Genomic DNA, 24639 nt, shown 5'->3' on the forward strand with positions numbered 1-24639 from the left:
ATCTCTAAATAGATCCTCAGTGTTACCATTCCTCCCTCTGTTGCTATCATCCTGGTCCAAACCACCATCATCTTCTACTGAGCAACCCCCGCATCTCCCTACTGTCCTTTCTTCCCATATAACCAACAAAGTTCTTTCTGAAACAAAGATTGGATCAAACCACTACCTTGTTTAAAACTCGCCAGTGGCTCCTCATTACACTCATAACAAAATCAAAGTACCTTAAAGACCTGGACGATGAGGCCCCACAAGTTTTGGGTCCTACCATCTCTGATTCCATCCCCTATAACTCGGGACACTAGAATTCTCTCCAACTCGCCAAGCTCTTTCCTACTTGTGGTTTTTGCACAGAGTGTTCTTTCTTCAGGGAACATTCTTCCTCAGTTCAGTTCGGTTCAGTTGCTCAGTTGTGTCTGACTCTCTGTGACCCCGTGGACTGCAGCACACCAGGCTTCCCTGTCCATCACCATTTCCTGGAGTTTTCTCAAACTCATGGCCATTGAGTCAGTGATGCCATCCAACCATCTCATCCTACATTCTTCCTACACACCTTCAAATGTTGGCTCCTGTTTGTTTTGTTTACATTTGAACTTAAATGTCACTCCGCGAAGCCCGACTCCTCTCTGTCACCACGCAGTATTTTTTACTTAGCACTTGGTTCTATTACATTTATTTGCCCACACATCCATTGTGACTATAACTTCTTCAGTGAAATTCAAGTCCATTAGAGCAGGAATTCTGTCTTCTTCAACACCATATACCCAGAACTGTAAGAGTATCTGGTGCACGATAATGTTCAGTAAATATTTGTTATGTTATTGCAGAATGAGACTGAAGTGATTTTACAAGGACAATTTTAACTGGATACCTAACTTCACCACAAGAAGCCTCTGCTAATTACTAGCGGTGTCACTCGGGACAAGTTCCTTATTCTCTGAGCCACAGTCTACTCCTATGTCAAATGGTACTACTTACCTCATAGGGCAGGTTCTGAGGATTAAATGAAAGATCTGACAACACAGTAAAACACTCGAAAAGGGTAGCTAATCTTCTCAAGGTTTTTCGTATTCAATGTCCATATTAGCATTCCAAAGTTTCCAGAGCTTTTTTGAATCTGTAAATGTTTATATACAAAGAGGGTACATCCATGACGGTCCTTGTACTTTTGATTGAATAAACAAAATCTCCGTTTTGCTGCCTTTGTGTTTCCTCAGTATCAAGGTAGCAATGAAGTTTTTATTAAATAGCTTAGCTAATTGTGGAGATCTTAGTAATTGTGGAGATCTCTGCAGCTTCATGATCATTAAGCAGAATAAGTTTACCTAAAGCCTCTTAAACTGAACCATGAAAGTTCCAAACACCCTTTATTTTCAAGTAGTCCCCTTGATTCTCTTGTGATTAACAGGACATTTAGTCTTTTCTAAATTCCTGCTTTTGATCCAAGTATCCTCCCTTCTCCAAGCAGATACTTCTTACTGCCGTAATGACTTTATAAGCTTTAACAGTAGGTGGTGCTATGAATGCACGAAAAAAAATTAGTATAGACCACAACAGAACCATCACAGGTTTATTTCGTGACTTATAACAACATAGAAATATGCCTTTTTTAATACTTTCTATAAAGTTATTGACAATACAAAATTTTTTTTATTTTTTTTCTTTTAATGAAAATGATTTAACTTAGAAATCTATTGTGAAACCTTTGTCTAGTTTTGCAATTCTCAGATATTCCAGTGCAAAAATAGATCCATTACAGACAGCATAAAGTGCTTGGAATGAAGGGTCAATGATAAAGAAAAAGCACAAAAACATGGTTTAATCCTAGGGTAGAACAGAATTCTTAAAACTTATAGAAGTATAAACATTCTATAAAAAGGGATGCAACAATTCTGAAGAGAATTAGAGCAATATTTCTATAATACTATATTACTAGTAAATGGTAACAAGAGTAGAAATTAATATCTCAATGTCAAAGTGGTTCAATATAATATGACACATGGCTCTTTGGGAAAAAAATTTTACCTGATATATACAACCACAAGAAGAAAACAGACAAATCCCTTTAGTCAATGATTACTATACAGTGAATGCTATGCAATATTTAATAGTCACAATGCATATGCCTTCAGTACAGATATTGAAATACAGTAGTTTGAGGTTTGGTTATTGGTTTTTTAACAATGACCTATTCTGGGTATCTGTATAGAGAGAGCTTTGTTATTGTTTTCTTTTGTATTTTTTCATATTCACAGTTAATAAGGCTTCAGGTGTCCAAATGAAGCAAAAGCAGAAATCTCTGAACACTTAAAAAAATTTTTTTGTTGTTAAACTCACATGGTTACATTTCCACAGGGATGATATAGAAATTTTACTTGACTGAGCAGAGAGTAGTAGAGCAAATCTCTACTATAATTAGGCTTACCCAGAAAAATTTTAAAGACTGCGATTTGAATATCTAATAACAGTACTAATGAAGTAGATGAGTAGCTGTAGATTGTTTCTAGCTTAAGATAGCCTTTAAGTCTATATTGAAATGTTGCATTTTTCAAAGTAGTTCACAGTATCTTTTGATTTTTTTAAAATATGGCCTTGAAGTAGAATAATCCAAAAAAAGGGAGCTGCTCATGGTTTTAATACAATACAGATATAGGACATGATTCTGCTGAAATGGGGAATCTAGCAGAAGCTTGATTTTGGAAAATACTAAACAAGGAGAAACAAACATTCTATGAATTTTGTATCTTTAAAGACAGCATAAAATATGAGTTTAGGCCAATAATTATTGGGAAAATGTCTTTATTACTTGTTTATCATTTTAGAAAATATTGGCAATACTCTTTAAAGGTTGTTTTCTTTCTCCAAGCAACAAGTTGCATGATAACATGCATTTTTAAAAGAAAAAATGTATATTTGGAATAGATCTGAAATCTTGTACCTTTAGAATATCTAATTTTTTAAAAGGAAAAGACATTAGTAATGATATTAAAAGATCACTTTAACTTCAAACAGTATTTCTCTCATAATTTTGTTGTCTCAAGACAGATAACATTCTTTTTAACAAGTGTTTACTGACTAAAAACAATTAAACTGCCTTGGAAAAGTCTGAAATAATTTTCATGTGGGGGCATTTGCTGCTTTTTCCCCATGATAGTGACTGAAGAGATAAAAAATTTGAGATTGTCAGAATGGGGTATCTGAGATTTTCAAAGCCAATATTCAAAGGTACTAAATGCCATAAGCAAAAGTTTTATGTTATTCAACAAGTTTTGAAGCTAATCTTGTGACCCTTTCTTGCCTTTTGCATTGTTGCTGTTTTCAAAAAGTGGGCTACCCAATACTCTTTCAGTGGGTTCCCACAACCACAACAAAACCTGTATTTGTAAACCAGTTATCTGACGAACATGGCACAGGAAATCTACTGAAACTTAATTTCTCCCCACGCCATCCATCCATAGTCACTCACTTATAACATACACTCAAAGAATACTTGACTAATGTGCTGATACTAAAAGTATGCTTAACGATCTTAAAGATACTTAAATACAATGTTGTCATGAGATCTCGGCCATCACACTGTTTTCAAGTCACTAGGCATTAGTCAGATAATCCATTTGCAAACATACATGAAAAATTAAAGCTAGCGAGGAGGCAGTGTGGCCATACTCCTCTGTGCCACAGGGTTCTACAAAGAGGCCACTCTAAGTTTTTAGAAGTCACTAATAGAACTTACAATTCCAAATAACGTTAAAAGTACAAAGATTGTTCTCAGAATACAACTCTGTCTTTTCATATTCTAGATTAATTCAAAAAGCCAGAAATAATACTATTCTTGTATCAAATGACAAGATCTTGAGATGCACTGTACCGTGTTAGTAGACAAGCAGGACAAATGGACACAGACTTCCCTTGATTCCAAATACATCATCTCTTTCATCACATGCCATGGCCTCCCCAGCTTGCAGCCCCAACAATGTGGTTGCTGATTCTTTTGCTTCTTACCTGGATCTAAGTATACTTAGAGTCCCAGAAAGATAATCTTGGAGACTCATGGTTCCAAGCAAAGGACAATGAAACCAAGTTTTGCTTTTGCATGTCACCATGCAGTTTGCATGTCACCATCACCAGAGCAGCTCAAAGAGGGAATCAAAGCAGGACTTTCCCCACACATGGCGCCATTTCATCACCTGGTATGTGATGATGTCAACAGACTGAGTAGCGCAGCTTTCACAAAAGTGTGCAAGGCATACCATGGTGCTGCAGGCTTTCTGAGAAGCTTGGCACTAGTAATTCTGGCATACTCATTGCCAGCAGTGGCTACGTCACCAGGAAGCCAGTCTCTTGGCATGGCACGGCGTAGTAAATGAGCATGTGCATGCCTTTTGATTTTGAAAAATCATCACTGACCATGACGTGATGAATTATTGTTGCAACCCCAGTAAGAATACAAAGGAACAAAAAAAGTATGTCAAACTCATACGTCCACTGGGTTCCATACTAGAGTTTCACATGAGTATAAGGTAATAAACTAAATTCAAGTCTTTTTCACTCGAGAGCCATATGAGACATAGGCTACAAAGGCACTGCCCTTGTAATGGAATTTTGTTTTCATTGCATTGAATTGCATTGCATTGAAATAGTATCAGTACAGTATCCAGTTTACTTCTTCCCACAAAATCTTCTAGCGCTTTCCTCAGGAACACTTCACGTGGTACAAAGGAAGGTCTAGTTCCTCCTTTCTTCCAGCCACCCTATATGGACAAGATTCTTCATACATAACTTTCTTTCACTTTCTCATCCTGCAGGAAAGATGTGAGGACTGCAACATCCACTACTGTCTGGTTTTTGTGTAATGACAGGTCCTTTAAGTGGTCATCATCACTTTGGTCCTTGGCAAAGTTTACAAATACCTGTCAAAATAAAGACGGACCATTATAAAGACCTCTAACTTGCTCTCTCTTTATTCAACTTGCACTTTTCCCCATGTGGAAATTAGGTCATATAGAAGAATCTAAGATTGAATAAATAGATTAACTAGAAAACTTTGTGTAGGAGGGAGAAAGGAATGATTGAAAAAGCATTAATCATTAAAAAAAGTAAAAAACTGCCCTTATATATTGCCCCTCCAAATCAACCAACCGCTCAATCATCTATTTACTTTGACTCAAACAGACTTGATTAAAGGGAAGCAGGATGAAAACTAACATTTGCTGAATATCTACTAAGGGCCAGGATCTCTTTTGTACCTGATGTCATTTAATTTAAACAGGATACTGTACTTGGCCTAATACCTGCCCATGGCAGATACTCAATAAATTGCAGTTTTTATGATTAGTATGACAATTTATTCTCATAATAACCCTATGAAATCAGTAGCATAATCTCCCTTTTCAGATTCAGGGAGGTTAGGTAAAAAGCATAACAGCAGATAATCAGGAGTTCATGCTCAGATAATCTATACTGTTCTAGGGCCCATAATGAAGGGGGAAGAGTCCTCACCCTGAAAAGCAAATCTACTTTTGACACTCAGCGCTTACTTGGTCAAGTGTTGTCTGAGAGACAGAGTAGTCTTCTATGTGGAGTCGCTTTCTGCTCTGGGAAAGGATGCTGAAAATCCTGGCCAGGGAAGACAGTGAAGACGGAAGCTGGTACTGAAGCATGTTCCGGTGCTTCTCCTTCAGGACGCTTCCTGGAAAGGCGAGTTCAAAGAACTCCTGTACAGGCTTCAGGTCAGGGTTCGACCCTGCTATTCGTACAACTATTGTATAACCATCTCCAAACCTGAAAGCAGGAAAAAGAAAATCAAATTGAAGACTCTGGGGAAACGTCTCAAAAGAATACCTAACTCTTGGGTCCTGAAAGAGAAAGTAGTCTCTGTCAGACCTAGAAATCAGTTTCAGAGAAAAGGAACCGGTTGTCATATACTGAAGACCTATTCTATTTGAGCTGCCTTGCCAAGTGCTTTAGACATGACTTCATTTAATCCACACTTGGACCTGTGAGATGTTACAGAGAAACTGAAACCTAGAGAGTTGGTCACTCGCTCATGATACAAAACTCAGAAGTAGTAGGGCTGGGGTGTGGACCCAACACCAGTCAAACCAACTGGTGTGTTTAACTCCAAAGTCTATGCTCCAACCTTACTGGCACGTGTAAATCTTCCCATTACATCTCTATAACAAAACCAGAAAGTAGCTATTCCTAGAATACTGACTCTCAGAGAGGTTAAATAACTTGCCCAAGTGCATACAACCAGTAAAAGGTAGAGAGAATTTGCACGCAGTTCTGTTGGACTTCAAAGTCCTCATTCTTTGCACTATACCATTTTGTTCAGTTTATTTCCCTTTGTTTTAGAACCACCATGTATACCTTCACAAAAGAATAAACACACAATTTCTCATTATGTGGGATCCCAAAGAAATTGTCTTTGTTACCTATTTTTCAGATGTTGAACACTGCCAAGACACCTGAACCGCCCATTGACCATAATTGCCATCCTAGTGCAAAGAGCTTCACATTCTTCCATACTGTGGGGACACAGAATGAGGTTTAGTCTGAGAAAGATGCTCCTGTAACCGTCAGAACATCACCATGACATCTGGCATTTCAAAGAAACAGATTCTTAGCTTCCTAGAGTATAACTGTATCCTGCTAGAAATTTCATGAAGATGTAGTGAAAATAATGCTCACTGCTGTGTCATTTACAATTGTGAAAAAGCTGAGAATGATCCAAGTGTCTACACAAAAGAGGAACGGTTAAGTAAATTAGGGTATACGCTAATGGAATACTATTCACTAATAGCTATAAGAAATGATGACACATCTCAATTTAACAGACTTGGAATACTGTTCTCAATATTGTTAAGTGAAAAAGAACTTGGTATATATGCCAAAGCTTGCATTTTTGTTTGTAAAAAAACATATACACTGTGTATAGATTTGCAGAGGAAAACTCTGCAAAGATATATTGCCCAGTGATAATAATAGTCGTCTCCTGGTGATACATCAGGTGACCATAATTTTTTTTTCTTTGCCTTTCTGTGTTTTCTGTTTTCACACAGTGACCATAAATACTACTTGAAAAGTCTAAAAATTATACAACGAAGTCAAGCCAACCCTTCACTACAGACCTGTGAGAGGTAAGCACTACTGATCTCCCTTCCTTGATGATACTTAGGGCACAATTCCACAGGAAGCGCCGGGCTTTAGGGTCCATGCCTGTGGTTGGTTCATCCTATAAACAGAATAGAATAAGTCTTATTATGTGTTGGTAAAAAATCAAAGATAGGTTTGGTCTTAAATGCAGATGTGTTTTAGAAATAGCCTAAGGTTTAACTTACCATTCTATTTATTTCCTGATGGATCAAAAAACCAGACCTTACATAAAAGAATATTTCATACTTGTTTATAACCAGTTCACTTTTATAACTGTCACTGAAGTAGAAAACTCAAATTTAATTTTTGTGAAATTAAATTTCTCCAAATAAACAGAAAGGAAAAGGGAAAATCATTTAGTTTCAATCATCTTTTCATGACTGACAAGCATATACTAAAAATTATTTTTGTCTGAAATGCTACTGAAGTCAGTTCAAAAACAATACATTTCTTTTTTTTTTTTTATTCTAGTTCACTCTGGCTTAGCCTGTTATACTCTACTTGCTGGTCTCCAGTTCCGTTCCGTTCAGTCACTAGCTGTGTCTGACTCTTTGCAACCCCATGGACTGCAGCACGCCAGGCTTCCCTGTCCATCACCAATGCCCGGAGCTTGCTCAAGCTCATGCCCATCGAATCGGTGATGCCATCCAAAGATCTTATCCTCTGTCGTCCTCTTCTCTTCCTGTCTTCAATCTTTCCCAGCATCAGGGTATTTTTTAGAGTCATTTCTTCACATCAGGTGGCCAAAATATTGGAGTTTCAGCTTCAGCATCAGTCCTTCCAATGAATATTCAGGAATGATTTCCTTTACGATTGACTGGTTTGATCTCCTTGCAGTCCAAGGGAGTCTCAAGAGACTTCTCCAACACCACAGTTCAAAAGCATCAATTCTTTGGCACTCAGTTTTGTTTATAGTCCAACTCTCACATTCATACATGACTACTGGAAAAACCATAGCTTTGACTAGATGGATCTTTGTCAGCAAGGTAATGTCTCTGCTTTTTAATATGCTGTCTAGGTTCGTCATAGATTTTCTTCCAAGGAGCAAAAATCTTTTAATTTCATGGCTGCAGTCACTATCTGCAGTGATTTTGGAGCCCCCCCAAAAAAGTCTGTCAGTGTTTCCACTGTTTCCCCATCTATTTGCCATGAAGTGATGGGATCGGATGCCATGATCTTAGACTTGCTGCTTTTAGAGAAACAAATTCTAAACCTAAACACTCTGGATAACTTTAAAGCCTCAGTCCAAGGCTTCTTCCTGTAATAACCTCAGTGCCCTTCTCCTCTATAGAAGAAAAAGGTCAAAGGCCACTGTTGGTCTGATCTTCCGTTTTCCATTTATCCATATGTAAGTAACTATGACCCAAAGGTGCTACTTAGGAATCCTGAAGCTGTAACAACATTCTCTATCTCCAAAGGACGAACACATAGATGGCCTACAGAATGGTCCAAAGAAAGTTAAATCCTACACCCAGCCTCAGTAACACTTGTTGGGATTCTCCATGCCAGAGAAACAAAGTCCCTGGAGTATCTCCCCCCTCTGGAACATCTGAGGGCAAGGCAGATACACCCCATGTGTGTTACGAAGAGGGATGGGGAGCTTCCCTCTGGTTCCTCATCGGGCTATTCCTCATCAGGTGAGGTGGGGCTTGTCATTGCTCAGCCAGTCATGCACATCCTGGACATCCAGGACTTTAGAATAGAGATGCTTTCCATTCAGGCCAGAACAGGGTTTTCCATTCAATCACACTCACCAGAAACACCACTGGAGGCCCACCAATCAAAGCCATGGCTGTTGAGAGCTTGCGCTTATTGCCTCCACTGTAGTTCCCAGCATATTTTTCTCCATACTTCACAAGTCCCAGTTTCCGAATCGCCCACTCGCCAACCTAAGAGTGATAAAAGAGCACCTTAACCTTTGCTGGGTTTGGTAATTTTATCATGCTTTCTTACACTTACATGTGAGAATTCTTTCACTGAGTAGGACAAGATTCTATACGATCATAACCTGGATAGTGCCCACAGCACAGGAAGCAGCACTCCCTCTCTGCCCTCCAGAGTGAGCCTGACCTCCCATCCCTACCCGACCGCCGCAACCTCCCCCTTTGAAAGTAGCTGCAAAGAGCCAGCACTTCCTGTCGCTGCACCCATAAGGAAGAACAGCCTGAAGCCGATGGCCATGTGCGAAGGTCACAGCCATAAGGTAGGCTGTCAGGATGCCAAAGGAGGCAGGCTGGCTTTCCAGTGCCCACAGTACCTTGCCTACTTCTTTCTCCGGGACTCCTCTCAAAAGGGCAAAGAACTCCACGTGTTCTCTTCCAGTCAGCAGCTCTGTGATGGCATCAAACTGAGGGCAATAGCCCATGTTCTGATGGACTTCGTGGATGTCTGATAAGATACTACAAAGGAAAGCAAAACTGGTCAGGTTTTTAAGCATTTTGGTACTCTGGTCAGACCATCTTGCCTAACATTCTATACACTGTGCTTGTGCATGACAAACAGACCAGTGAGCACGGGTGCTTACAGCTTCAAGGGACAGCCTTTCTGCCCTCAGGATGCCAGCCCCTCCTGGAAGTCAGGGTTCTTGCCTCCATCTTGCCTAGTCCTTGCCCCTGGTTCCCCTAACACCTCAATCTGCAGGCTTGGTCCCATTTCAAAATTCCCAAGTCCACCCCAACTGCAGTGCTATCTATATCAACAATCTTAGTCACGCTATCCAGGGGCTTTAACATGAAGTGTCCATTCCTGACTTGACTCTGTGGCCCAGTCATATGCACCATGTGCCCTATTACTTCATTTAAGCCAGAGCAGGCCCAGCAATTTGGGTGACTTCCCTCTGCTTTTTGCTGCCTATACACTGACTTGGCCACAGCATGATCCAAACCCCAGAGTCCTACTAAATATTCAACACAGAAACTGCCCTGGTTTTGAAGGTTTTCATGATGAGAACCTGATGACAACAATTTTACATATACTAGTGGGGGCGGCTTTTAGGCCCCATGAAGCCAATCTAGGGTTAAGGATCGCTGATGTAGGAGGAAGCTCAGTGTCACATCCAGTCTGACGGCTTCACTTCAGTCACCTCTGGAGAGCCATGGGTTCAGCCTGTCAGCAGTATTCATTCCTCTCTGCACATCAATTAGTAGGCCCAGGTCCAATGTTTTCCAGAATTGAAGTGCTCACAGACCCTTCACCTAGACCTCACAGCTACACTGCTCATACCAGTATTCAGAAAATCAGGCAATGTGATGAACCTTAGTTTGGACCAGTTATTGCTACTACTGCTATATACCCCAGGAGCCTGGTACTAGAAACAAATCTGGGGAACCATGTATGTAGCCTCAGGCCTGCTATTCTAAAAATTCCATTCTCTTAAACCGCCTTTACACTGTTACTAAAACAAATGTAAAATGCAGAGAAAAGTCATGAGTACATTAAGTTCCTTGATGTTTTCAATTTTATTGGCTAGTAGCCCTTTGTCCAAATTGTGAGTCATCCCCCATTTGTACATTATGAAATAAATTTAGTAGGCCACAACTAGTATTAAAATGGCATGGCAGAGAGTGGAGTAAGAAATATTGAATGCACTATAAGCAATAAGAGTAGGTAGTATTTTACAAAATTATTTAAGCTGTATGCCTGTTTACATGTTTTTGTGCATTTACTTGACTAAGAGGTAAGATGTATTTGCTATTATGGGACATGATCAAAAAGTTTGAAAGCCACAGATTTGTACCATTTCTCCAAAGCCCAGAGAAGTTCCACATATTTAGAATGCTTGAGGGTTTCACTTTCAAAGTTGCCTAGCAGGACTGTACTGTAGGCATACTGTACGCCTGAAGATCAGGCTGCTCAGTGATCTCTGCATTCTCAAATAATAGCCCAGTGGTGACATCCATTGTTGGCATAACCTTTAGAGGGCAATTTCACAGGTATATAACCTTTTATCTTGATGAAACAATCAAAATGAATACAAGGACATATTTAGTGAAAAACAGAAACAAATATCCAACAATTAAGGAACTGGTGAAATAAATGTCCAACAAAAATAGTGAAATAAACTACAGGTACATGTACATAGAGGCATTTTATGCAGCAATGTAAAATTCTACATCTTAGAATATGTAACCCAAGTCATTAGCAACAAAAAAAACTAATTTAAAAATCTAGATCTAATATAATCTCAATATAATCTAATATAATCTCATACATAAATATATTTATATATATATAAAATAGAGATTTGGGTTGATGGGAATGTTGTAAAATTGTATTGTGATAATGGTTGTACAACTCTGCATATTGCCTAAAAGTCACTGAATTGTACTCTTAAAACAAGCAAACTGTAAGGTACATAACTTATACCTGAATAAATCTGTTAAAAAAAATAAAGTGAAACTAAAAGGTAATGTAAATAGTCGTTATCTGTAGGTACTGGGATTATGGATTTTTATTTTCTTCTTTACAGTTTACTATAGTTCAACATTTTTAGAAACTATACAGTGCTGTTATATCAACAAAATCACAACATATTCATTTAAATAAAGTTTAAAGAAAGTCTTTGTGGAAAAATACAGACTTGTTTTCTCACCTATTTTTGTTAAGGAAAGCATCTCCTCTGGTAACCGTGGTATCTCCCGTTAACATCTTGAAAGTTGATGATTTCCCAGCTCCGTTAACACCCAGAAGTCCAAAGCACTGAATATGATTGGGAAAATGACTGGGTCAGTAATATTAGCAAACTACTAAAAATCTGAATATAAATGATTCATAAATAGTCACCTCAGCTTCATTTTTATGTAACATGATCCTAAATTATCACTCTGAATGAAGAGTAAAATATTTTCTAGGTGTTCAGAAGTCATATGGATGTTTAATCATACATTTATAATGGAACCATTTTAAATGTGGATGTATTTGTAAATATTCTTTGAGTTGTTGGGTTAAAGCCAAAGTGAATGAGTGAAAAACAGTAATGAAAGCCAACAAGTCAAATTTCACCATCGAATCTAGCTAAAGGGTATACAAGAATACAAACATAAATAAAGAGAAAATCTTTTTAAAAATCTATTTGAATTTCATTATCATCTTGAATGGATCACAAAATCACTTTCTAGATGAACATACTTTTCTTAAATTGTCTGAGATTATCCAAAATTGTTGATACACGGGGCCACTAGTTTTGATATATGCATGCATGCGTGCTTAGTCACTTCAGTCGTGTTGGACTCTCTGCAACCCCATGGACATGGTCCGCCAGGCTCCTCTGTCCATGGGATTCTCCAGGCAAGAATACTGGTGTGGGTTGCCATTTCCTTCTCCATTTGATATATGGGGCCCTCAAACTTTCAATGACTGACTGCTACACATAGATACAAATGGAGTAGCCTTTTTAAATGACTTTTAACTTCTTACAGACATTGTTGTTTGACTGGAGTAGAGACAGTCTGAATTAATAGGGGCAAACACAATATGGATAGAGCGCCTTTACCTCACCAGGAGGAATGCCAACACAGATCCTGTCAACAGCAGGTTTCCTCTTTCTTCTGTATACCTGAAACCAGCAAAATGCAAAAAGTCATGAGCCGCAGTGACTCACGGCTCTCCCAGGCAACTGTGGAAGAGGGAACTATGACCTAAACACACCACAAAATTCGACTCATTGATAAGGCTCAGTCAGATACTTAATGTGCCAAAGCCTTGGTCTGTCTCCGTGGCAACTGGCTTTTGAATGATTCTGATGCCCAAAATATAAATGAATTTCTTTGTATTTTTTAATTGAATATCAGACTTAAAAAAATATATTTGTCATTAACATCTACATAATTTTTATTTAATATAAAGACATTGCAGATATTTTAAAAATTAAATTCTATGGGATAAAAATTTGTTATCAAAACATTTCAAATATTGAACATATTACAAAAAACTGAATTACTGTTGTTCTGGCACCTAGAAGGGGCCAAAATAGATCCTCCTCTTAATCAATGGGGATTTACCAGCTTTTTTGACATTCAAAATCAATCATTTATTCTCTCAACTTCAGCTTTGACTCAATATACAATATTAGATGTTTTAATAACTAACACATAAATCAAACATACTCAAGAATGAGAATTCACTTTACAATTATTCTCGGTAGGATTTCTTTAATTAGAGAAGTCTCCATGGTGTATTTTAAGTAAAATTAAATTGACAGAAACTTAGTATAAATGCACCTTTTAGGAAGCATGCTTTTTTTATTAAGTGAGTCAGCAAAATGCTAGTTTCTAACATATAAAGCTGAAAAAATTGAAGGCAAGTTGTAGCCTGTCTTCACTGTCTCACCTTAGTCAACTCCTTGATTTCCAAGATGTCATTCTGTCCTCCACCATCAAGAATTCTCTGTCTTTCCCTCCTCACATCTTCATCCTCATCATTCAGAGGAGGAAGCTTTGCCTTTACAGGTCTTAGGGGGAAGAAAATTAAGAAGAAAAAAAAAATCAACCTTTCAAGTTATTTTCTAAGTCCAAGACCCAGTTTCTACATCAGTCCTATAAAATGCACACTCCAGCACTGTCAGTACTCAGCATTGTGGGTCAGGGGATCCCACATTGGGAGAATCAGTTTGATTATCTGCTTTGAGCTCAAGTCAACCCAACCACCATTGATTGCTTCCCTGTTCTCCATCCGCCGTGACCCTCAACCAGGTGCTCAGTGAGTTCTGCAAGAAAGCTCACCTGGGCCTGATGAAGAATCGGTACTGGATCAGCACAGTGATGAGGAAGAACACCACTCCTTCCACAGCCATGGCAAAGAGATTTCGTCCCACTAAGTCCCAAGACAGTGGTGAGACAAAGCGGTTCTCCCCTGGACACAGTGCAGAGATCCAATCAGAATGGAGGCACCAGAGACCAAAGCCCTTCCTCAAATTCAGGCTCAAATTTACCTATGTTTTGAACCCAGGTCTCCCGCATTGCAGGTGGATTCTTTACGAGCTGAGCCACAAGGGGTGCCCAAGAATATTGGAGTGGGTAGCCTATCCCTTCTCCAGTGGCTCTTCCCAACCCAGGAATTGAACCAGGGTCTCCTGTATTGCAGACAGGTTCTTTACCAACTGAGCTACCAGGGAAGCCCATTTCTACAAATACCAATGGTTATCACCCATGATAGGGATCTAGTCATGGCACTCACCGTAAAGAAACCACCTATGAATGCAGGAGATGTAAGAGACATGGGTTCAATCCCTGGGTCAGGAAGATCCCCTGAAGAAGGGCATGGCAACCCACTCCAGTATTCTTGCCTGGAGAATCCCAGGGACAGAGGAGCCTTGTGGGCTATAGTCCATAGGCATGCAAAGAGTTGGACACAACTGAAGCCACTTGGTACATCACCCATGATAAGGACGAAAAAATAAAGGAGTCACCAGTCTCCAAGTCTGACTTAAGGTAAGGTTTTAGGGAAGCGTACTGCAATGCAGTATCAATCAGAGTTTCAGAGTCAACATGTATTAGATCTGTAACTTCATCTAAGAAATCTAATGCTTCCTTTTGAATGAGACATGCCAAAAATTCTTTGTGAAAAGGCAAGCAATCCAGGGTAATTTTTAGGGTCAGTATTTTAACAAATTATTAGCTTCACTAAGAAAGATTAGAAAGCACATTAAAAGATGCTCCTCTCAGTAGCATATAATGTAATCTAGGGGTTTCCATGGTGGTTCAGATGGTCAAGAATCGCCTGCAATGCAGAAGACCTGGATTTGCCCCTGGATTGGGAGGATCCCCTGGAGGAGGACATGGCAACCTACTCCAGTATTCTTGCCTGGAGAATCCCCACTGTCCATGGGGTCGCAAAGAGTCGGACAGGACTGAGCGACTAAGCACAGCACAATGTAATCTAGTAACTCAATTCACCTCGTTTTATATAAATATTCCTTAAATTCCTTATATATCTCCTTTGTACCTCCAAGCTTAAAAAAATAGTCCCTCTTCTATGCTCATTAAATAACATGGCCCATCTAACTATATGTGCAAGTCGATAAAGAATAGTAGTGTGGGCACAGGAGAGATATTTTTAAAGACTCTAAAGGCATAAAGAGCTGCAGTAAATTATCTTTTTATAGACTGTATAAAAGGTAATACAGGACCCCACCTGCAGGTCCATGATCTTCCTAATAGAGCAAAAGTTTGCATCTTTCCTTTCTATTCTCTGGCCTGTACCTAATTCTTAGAGCTGTGATTTGATTTTTCCAACGACTTTAACAAACCCCACCAGTGGTACCAGGCACTGGGTCCAAGCTAAAACCAGTATTTTTCCCTACCTCCAAAACCATGTTCTCACCTTTCAGACAAATGGCTGTGTCAGACAAGACCCAAGCCACAACCAACTGCGCTGACATGCGCCCTATCAGCGGAGAGAAGTCCTAGGCCCAGTCACCAGCCTTTTTCCAAAATAAAGGCCAAAGTATCAAGACGCATACAAACTCCCATCCCTATTAAAATATCCTGTAGCCGCTGCTGTCACTCACCAAACCTTTCCAAGGCATCAGCCATTGCCTGGTTTTTCACCATGTCAATGAGCCCCCGTCCCAGGCAAAAATGTGGGAAGATCAAGAACACTGACTTCAGGATATCATTGATGTTATTCAGCTTCTAAAAAAATAAGAGACAGACTGTATGTCTTTTGTGACGCAGGCTAAAAATTGACCAAGGTTTAAAATATGAGAGTGAAGAAAAAGTTTGATTCCTTGAGGTCAAACTGAATCTTTGATTCAGATACCAATAAACAGCAGCAGCCATAGCTAATGATATATAATGTAGCAAAATTTTTGCTCTTTAGAAAATTTGGAATAATGCTATGAGCATGGGAGGAAAATGAGCTAAGTTTAGAAATATGATTGCATTTAATCAAAAGCAAATCCAACACAAAACATTTGCTTAGCATTTTAAAAGCAAATTGCTCATGTTTGGGTCAATATATTTCAGTTTCAGGATTTTGTTGGAATTTAAATAATTCTTCTCAAATACATCAATCTAGCAATGGCCAAATACCGAACAACTAAGTAAGCTGCTAAGTGCTGGATGCACTGGGCTAGGGAATAGGAGAGCTAAAGATGATTAAGAAACAGTCTCTACTCTGAAGAAAAGAAATATGGAAACAGGAAATTACTACATAATTGGATGTGTTGTCCCGGAGGAATGAACTGTGTGAGCTTTGGAAGCACAGAGAAGAGAGAGTACCTGCTATATGGCAGGTAAGCAAAACTTCAGGCTGAAGCTTAGTTTTGGCAGAATTGGGGTGGTAGCTCACATTGCTGGTGAAGAGCTCCAACAACAGAGTGGCCACACTGCCACTGCCACTGAGGAAGAGGCCCACACTGGTGAGGACCGTGCAGGCTGGGCTGGGGGTCCTCAAACAGGCCTGCGGGACTGCGGAGGGCTTAAGGAAGCCTTCAGTCGAAGCCTACCACGTTGGGAAAGGGTGTGGTGGGGACTGTCCAGGAAGGATTATACACCTCTGAAAGGCCTTGTGGGTTAAGTTCAGGTGTCTGGACAAAAGCAATGGCAACGGGAGTGGACAGGAAACCTTGTTTGAGATATCTGTAATTGAAGGAACTGGCAAGGTCACCAACTGAATGTGGGAGAAATAAACAAAAGCAAAGCATATAAATAGCTCGAATACTGCCAGCTGGGGTGACTGGGGGATTGTAACGCCATCCAGTGTGACAGGAATGGCAAGAGAAACACTGGGTTCTGAGGGGAAGATCATTGGGACGTGACCAGTCTAGGGTATCTTTCAGTTAATCTAAACGGAGCCACCCACTGGGCAAGTGAGACTGTGGGGCAAGAGTTCAACGGAAGAGTCAGGGCTTAAGGCGCAGATCTGAGAGAGAACAATGTGAGACACTGAGAGGTGGAGGTAAAAGCTTCCAGAATGAAAAGCATCACCCAGAGACAGTTCCTACAGTGGAAAACCATGGCAGAGAACCGAATACTGGAGAAAGCAACACTTATACAGAAAGGAGTATAAAAGGACTTGTCGAAAGAAACAGAAAGATTTGATCAGAGACACATAAGGAAAAGGAGAAGCAAGAGATGCCATGCAAACCCAGGAAAGACAGACTGCCAAAGTTCAGACTGGTCCATGCGGTCAACGCCACAGGCAAGCAGAATACAATCACGATAAACACTCTCCCCTGGCTCCAGATATGGTCATCCCAGCATCTCTTTCCACAGAACTCACATTGTTGGTGAAGAGCTCCAGCACAAACGTGGCCACACTGCCATTGATGCCGATGAAGAGGTTCACGCTGGTGAGGACCACGTAGGCTGTGCTGGGGATCTTGAACACGAAGGAGGCTGGGTACATGAGAGGTGTGATGGACCACCTGGTGAGGCATAAAGACACATGGCCACTGGCTGTCCTCCACCTTCTGTCTGACAGGGGATTCCATCTGCCCCATCCAAGGGTGCCTTACCCATACAGCAAAAGCAGAAGAGCGAGCACAGGCAGGTTGGTAGAGGACACGTAGGACTTCTGCTGGAAGCAGATGAAGATGATAATGACCAGCGTGGCAGGGACCACATAGTTGCACTGAAAGTGAAACCAGGAAACCAAGGTCACCCCTAAGTCAGAGACACAACACATCTCAAGCCTTCACCATCACTGGACAAGAAGGGCAGATAAACATATCGAAGAATAACTGAGAATTAATGAAGCCACGAAAACTATTAACCAAAATACTGGACAGCACATTTTGACAAGCCTTTTACCCCCAGCTGATTTTATAAACTGCATGTCCTTTCTGTCTTTCCAACAAATAAGCCAAGGTGTCACGCTCAGTAAACTCACTGAAGGATGGATTCCCAGTCAGAGTAATTTCAATTTCACAGGCAGCAAGTAAGCTGCCATTACTCTTCCCGAAGATGACTGTGTCTGTTTCATCATTAATGCTATATTACAGTCTGCTCAAGTTCAAGCTCTCTTGTAATCTATTTATGAGGTGAGCACTTATAACATCAATGTCAGGACATTTTCATCACACCAAGACTAATTTTAAAGTCTGTCCTGACAGTGTCTCAAGCATTAAAATGCAGAAATAAAGTCTTGACCACAAGACAATTACAGGAATTCACAGCTGGCAGAGCAGAGCACAGGCAGGGAGGTAGCAGTGGGCCTGCCAGCTGTTAGAAGAATTGGTAGCTTCAGACTGCAGGGCTCTGTGCCTCAGTCCCATCCTACTCAACTGTGTTTTTCAACAACTTAGATGAAGACACGCTTACAGCAAATTTCAGAGGTTCTACAGCAGGGAGAGGTGGATAATATATAGGAAGATAATAGTGTTCCTGAGTCAGGGACTTGATCTTTCATCTCTGAATCTGTGATGCCTGGCAGAGTTAGATACACAGTGAGCAGTCAGTATGTATGTGCTTACTCAATAAAGCAATCATTGGATTAAGACAAAAAACAAAACAAATGGACATCCCATAAAATTCAGTTTAACAGGGAAAAAGTTTTATATGTGCTTTAAAAAAACTTTATGTTTATAAATAAAGCTATATATAAAGGTTGAAAAAAGTCAACTGCATTAGTAAACAGTGAAAAAGACCCCATTTAACAATACCTATGAAGCAGAGGTTTCAGTTCTCTACAAGTTGCCAATAAGACCACACTACTTCAAAAATGCAGTACCCTTGGGCGGAGGAAGAGGAGTACGGGATAAAGATCAATTGCCTCTAGACCCATAACCATTTGGATGACAGTCTGATTATAAGGCTAATTCTAGGCTTTGTTCTTCAAAGAGCACATTAACAATATGGAGTATGGGCCACAGAGAGGCAATCAGGTCAGAACAGTGACAAGTCTGAGAGGCTTGCTATAACCAACACAGACATCATCATCATCACTCACACTTCTACAGGGCTTTAGAGATTACAAAGTATGTTCTCATATATCATCTTATCTGGAGAAGATTTAGGATAAATGATAGGTGTCTTCAAATATTTGAGGGTATATCCAATGGGAGAATAATTAAATTTTCTGTGTGGCCTACAATTAATGGAACTCATAGGGAGATACATTTCAACTCTGCTTTATAAAAACAATTTGAACTTCAGAATTCTTTGACACCCTCCATATTGGCTCAAACAGAAGCATTATATTACAGCTGACATGAAAACAGATTTGCAATGGATGGATAAGCTTCCAGTAAAACAGAAGATGTTTTCAAATGACAGATTGAGTTCCTGGTAAGACAAAGAATATCCTGACTCTGGAGGTTAAAAATCTATCAGACAAGTTAGAGGCACTGACTTAGCGTTCCGACTGAGTGTTCCACCTCAGTTCTTTAAAAGGTTGTCACTTAGGCAATGAGGTGGTGGTGGTATCAGTTGCAGTCCCTTTGGACTGATTTTCTCTGGTGTAAGATCAGCTGTGTGCTGAAGGTCGTGTTTGGTGACATGAAAGCGTACAACTGTGCCTGCCTTATCCCCTTTCATTCATCTTTGATTAGCTGGAACATTTCCTGGTGAAGGCCAGAAGCCCTTCCACCCGTCCAGTCTAAAGCCCTGATGGAGGTTTATGGAGCAGCAGCAGGCGGGTGGTCTTACCATGTCCCAGACAAAATTGGAGAGCCAGTAGATGACAGGCTTCACTCCGCTGATGAACTGCAGGTGCTTCGCTTTGCTGACGCGCTCCTGGATCAGGAACACGACAAAGCTGGCCGGGACGAAGGACATCGCAAAGATGACGCAGATGGACACAAGGACGTCCACGGATGTGGTCATCCTGAAAAAGACAGTGCAGCTGAGGGCACAATCAGAGCACGCACACACACACACGCGTGCACACGTGCACACACACATGCACACACGAATGTCTGAAGCAGACGCACACGCACACACACATACACACACGCACACACACATGAATGTCTGAAGTATACACAGACACAAACACACACGAATGTCTGAAGCATACACACACACGCGCACACACACACACACGCACACACACATGCACACACACATGAATGTCTGAAGTATACACAGACACACACACACGAATGTTTGAAGCATACACACACACACGCACACACACACACACACGTACACACACATGAATATCTGAAGTATACACAGACACACACACACGAATGTCTGAAGCATACACACACACGCACACACATGAATGTCTGAAGCATACCCCAGGGAAAAAGATCTGTTCACCACATATATTTCATTCAGGGTTAAAGATGATTATTTTCAAGCAAAAAAAAAAAGAATCTTGATAATTCAAATGCAAAACTGCTTCTACTGAGGTCAAAGAGAGTCCACAGCCAAAACGAAACTATTAAAGTCTAAGAGTGACCTAATAGCATTCACTTTGTTCTACTAGTCTTGATCTTTTATGAGCAACAAGCTGTAAATTTTCACACATAAGGGAGTAGTGTAGCTTGAAAACTAAATAAAGCAGAAATATTAGTGTGAAACTATTCAAACAACAATTTCTGGCTGTAAATGAATTTGACAACAAAAAAGCATAGCATATCAACCTAACACAAAAATTCCATCAGATCCTTATTGTAAGAAAAATAGCCTTATAAGCCCATTAAATGGGATACAATATAAATTATTTCTTTATATAAATTTCATATAAGCTTGGTATAAAGATCCTAGTGACATACATTGATATTCCATACAAGTAAAGCAGAAACTGTAACTGTGCCATACTCCATAAACAAGAAAGGAATCTAACATGTATTGAATAGCAACCTTGTGCTGAAGGCCAGACTTGTCCATTTACATGAAATGCCTCACTTAATACCATATATCTAGAAAGTTTAAAAAACCAGATTTAAACCCAGATCTCTATGATTTCAAAGGCTATACACGCTAAACTAGATCATACTGGCTTTAATACCATACACACATACACACACACACATGCTGTCTCTCTCTCCCTCTCCAGGAATTAATAAACACACAAGCTGATAAAAGTGTGTTTCACTAAGTTTAAAAATCGTTGTTTTGAAACAAATGAAATTGATTTTTTAATTAAACATTGTGTTAAGAGTGAGTTAAAATATTTTAGAATCATATTAACAATTTAACTTACTTTAAATGAATTCATTAAATGTAATAATGGCTTTAATTATTACAGAGGCATCTATCTTGTGTAGTTTAATCTCTGCCCAGCCAATTCATAAACTGATCATTTTTTGTCCAGAGCCTGGACCAACCCAGACATACATAACATACCTACTTCCCCAGCTGTTATTCTACAACCAGCTTCATACTTCTTTCCCCTGCACCACAATTCCCCCAACACCGCCCCCCCTCCCAAATCAGACACAGTGACACTTACAGAGCCACTTCGGAGAGCTGCTGCTTGGTGAGGTTCAGCGGGTGATTGAAAGCAGTAATCCCATACTGGCTGGGGTTTGCTCCCTTCTGCAGATTGGCCCGGAGAATGGCATTGTTGATGACATTCAAGAAAGAGCTGATGGCGTGCCAGCCCTTGTTGTTGAACCACACCTGAAATAAAACATACCAGGTGCAAAGTACTGCTCCTAACCCCTGTTCCCGAAGTTTGGCGCACACACACAAAATATGCACATAAACTCCAGAAATTTCAGTCACACCTGAAGACAAAACATGATCAGAGAACATGGTAAAGAGGTAACAAGGGCCAGGGTGTGCCCAGCACTGACCGTGAGGTCAGGCACTATGCTGACTTTCTTTAATGTACTTAATCTTCACCAAAGCTTTGAGGTAGACATGGTTATGGCCTCCATTTTACAGATTAGGAAACTGAGGCTTAAACAGGTTAAGTATCTCAGTCATGTTCATAATGGTTCCCCTGGTGTGACTAGCAGAAAAGCAAGTTCTTTTTACAGCCTCACCAATAAAGTTACTAGACTTTTCTGTCGTGAATCAACATTATCATGAGCTGACACTTCGGGGCAATACAGGAATTATTGTTCATCAAGCCACTGGAACAAAGGGCTTTACCTTGACGTTATTTTTCGTGTCCAGTCCTGTCATGAACCTTCCCAAGCTGCTGAGAAATCGGTCTGCAGGACTGTCCTGTGAACAACAAAAAGCTGCCTCAGCTGGGATGGTTCACAGGGGAGGAGCAACAGGAAGTCTGGAGTCTGTGGACAAGGGCCCAATCTTGTGAAGGGAAACACGGCTACTGCCTCATTCACTGAAATGCAACTTGAACCCTCTAAATAATAACTGGCTCCTGAAAAATAAGTGACTGGAAATCTAAAGCACTGATGTTGCCACGAGTCATAGGTCTTAAAGGAACCAGAGGGAAACCCTGTGATTCGAAGTCCCAAGAGGCAGATGTCAGTCTGTAACTGGTGGTAAGGGCTCTTCACCATGTTCCCTTGACATCGCCCCCAGCTACAATGAACATGTAGATGCATCAGATATGGGGTCTGTGCCTCACGGGAGAGATTCCAGGACAATCCCTGCTGTCTGTGACCCTGGAATTCATATCATCTGACCCCCAATTCCAACTTAGAAATGGTAAACTTGGGATACAGATAAAGAAAGTGAATGTTTATCAGGTCCTAAAACTAGCTGCCGGTTTAAAGAAAGTGATTCATTTCCTGTTTAACAAATGATTGTTTTAGAAAAGTATGTTTGATGCCCAGTTCACTGGCTATACTTAAGTTACTCTGAGAGATCTAAAATCTCTGAACTTGCTTTTTTTCTCAAGCATTTTTGTTTATTTTGGCTGCGTTGGGTCTTACTTCCCTGACCAGGGATTGAACCCAGGCACCCTGCACTGGAAGTGCAGAGTCTTAACCACTGGACCACTAGGGAAGTCCCTGAACTTGTTTCTGACCTGCACTTTCAAATAGTAAGTACACACTGAGTGACTCAGTCTTGGCTGACCCATGATCTCTAAGTGCTCGGTGATGGCTTTGTACTTGAAAATCTTAAACAGTAAGCTACCAGGTAATCAGATCTGCCTGTCAACTACTCCCATGTACCAGCAACTCATTTTCTGTCCGACATGTCTTAGGATGGGTACTGTACCTTGACCACCTTCAAGTGTTTCTTCATTTGCTTGATGGCATCACTAACTTCTTCACTCGGAGGAAGTGACTGAGAATTACTGGCACCCAGGGAAAATCCACCGTATCTAAAAGAATAGCCTAACATTAAAACACAGGCAGTGTGGGGCCCATTGTCACTCAGCAGCAGACACTGCCTAAGGATGTAATGTTCAATTAGAGGAATTGTATGTTCAAAGTAGGACCAAAATGGAACTCAGAGAAAGTTTCACCTTGGTCTCCTCTAATGGATCCTGGCAATCTCTTAACTCTTATAGCTTCTGCCCAAGTGAGAGGGACCTGGGTCTGATTATACACAGAATGAGACATCTGAGATGTTGAGGAAAGAATGCTCATTCATCTCACAGATGCTCCTCCCACCCCTGGTAGCTCAGGCCTGAACATGGGTCTCAAGGCAAGCAGATGGGGGGAGTCAGGATGAGCAGGGAAGACATTGGCCAGAGAGGCCAGGGAGAGCTTATAGATGGGCTGTGGCCCTTTCATAGCAGGAGAAACACAGAAGGTTCTGCATCCACTCTACTCAGTTATTCAGTAGGTCCTAGCTCCTGGGAAAAAAAGGCAAAGAAGAAAGGTGGGAGATAGGGTCAAAAAACAAAGTTTCTTCAAGGACGTTTCCTTCGTTTTTTTCCCCAGTCCCATCTGCTTCTTCAAAACTCAGAGGGATACGGACAGGGGTGGTGGTGGAGGGTGGAGAGGAGAGAGCCTGACTGCAGCAGAGGAGAAAATGATTCTAACTCTCCTGATGGAATTCTGGTCTTATTTCCTAACAGAAACATTGTTATTTTAAAAAACTCAAAAGGATAAATGAGTTGAAATGCAATGAACATAGATGGTTTTGAAGCCTATTTCATCTAAGACCTTCTTGGTTATTACAAAGACCTGAAAAATTGTTCTTGAGCCCCTAGGTCTCCTAAGAATCTGATGATAATTTTAATTAGCATAGGTTTTTCCCTCACATTGTGCTTCCTGTCAAATCCCTAGAGACCCACAAGGAGATCAATATGCGAAAATTCCAAAGGCCTCTGAAGTGGCTGCTGGGCACTGAGCTAAGGGCAAAACCAACCCTAAACCAACAGCTTCCCAGGGTCCGAGAAAATTGCATCAAAATCATTCTCATGAGCTTTAGGAGTCAAGGAAAACAAAAAGAAAAGCACAGAGGAGTCAACTTACCTAAACTCATTCACCCAGATCTTGTTCTTTAAGCTGTAGTGAGGGCCAAAGACAAAGAAACCAGAAATCAGTCCAAAGAAACATTGATCCTTTTCCTGATCATACAAAAGTTAGAAATATCTACCTGGGGATACAACAAAGGGACAGAAATAACTCTACAATCAGGCTGGTGTTATAGGGTTTTGCCAATGGAAAGAAGCTCTAATCAGCATGTCTTTTCTTCTCCCCATATTAAAACATTATTATTT

General features: G+C 40.4%; 1 protein-coding gene across 2 annotated transcripts in view; it reads right to left on the bottom strand.

Moving 5' to 3' along the window:
• Positions 1-1550: 1550 nt before the first annotated feature.
• Positions 1551-24639, bottom strand: part of ABCA1 (ATP binding cassette subfamily A member 1) — a 132673-nt gene continuing 109584 nt past the window's right edge. For both annotated transcript variants that reach the window (XM_040240976.1, XM_040240968.1), the window contains 18 exons: positions 24392-24424; positions 23184-23289; positions 22143-22217; positions 21496-21665; positions 19740-19917; positions 17609-17724; positions 17374-17518; positions 15659-15782; positions 13872-14001; positions 13480-13600; positions 12644-12706; positions 11744-11850; positions 9410-9551; positions 8907-9041; positions 7128-7231; positions 6432-6524; positions 5535-5778; positions 1551-4907 (listed from right to left, as the gene is read on the bottom strand). In XM_040240976.1, coding sequence (XP_040096910.1) covers positions 4767-4907; positions 5535-5778; positions 6432-6524; positions 7128-7231; positions 8907-9041; positions 9410-9551; positions 11744-11850; positions 12644-12706; positions 13480-13600; positions 13872-14001; positions 15659-15782; positions 17374-17518; positions 17609-17724; positions 19740-19917; positions 21496-21665; positions 22143-22217; positions 23184-23289; positions 24392-24424 — 2227 coding nt within the window. In that variant the 3' untranslated portion in view covers positions 1551-4766. The remainder of the gene's footprint in view (positions 4908-5534; positions 5779-6431; positions 6525-7127; positions 7232-8906; positions 9042-9409; positions 9552-11743; positions 11851-12643; positions 12707-13479; positions 13601-13871; positions 14002-15658; positions 15783-17373; positions 17519-17608; positions 17725-19739; positions 19918-21495; positions 21666-22142; positions 22218-23183; positions 23290-24391; positions 24425-24639) is intronic.

Source organism: Oryx dammah, unplaced genomic scaffold (assembly GCF_014754425.2).
Source record: "Oryx dammah isolate SB20612 unplaced genomic scaffold, SCBI_Odam_1.1 HiC_scaffold_1, whole genome shotgun sequence".
In the NCBI taxonomy this organism is placed as follows: Eukaryota; Metazoa; Chordata; class Mammalia; order Artiodactyla; family Bovidae; genus Oryx; species Oryx dammah.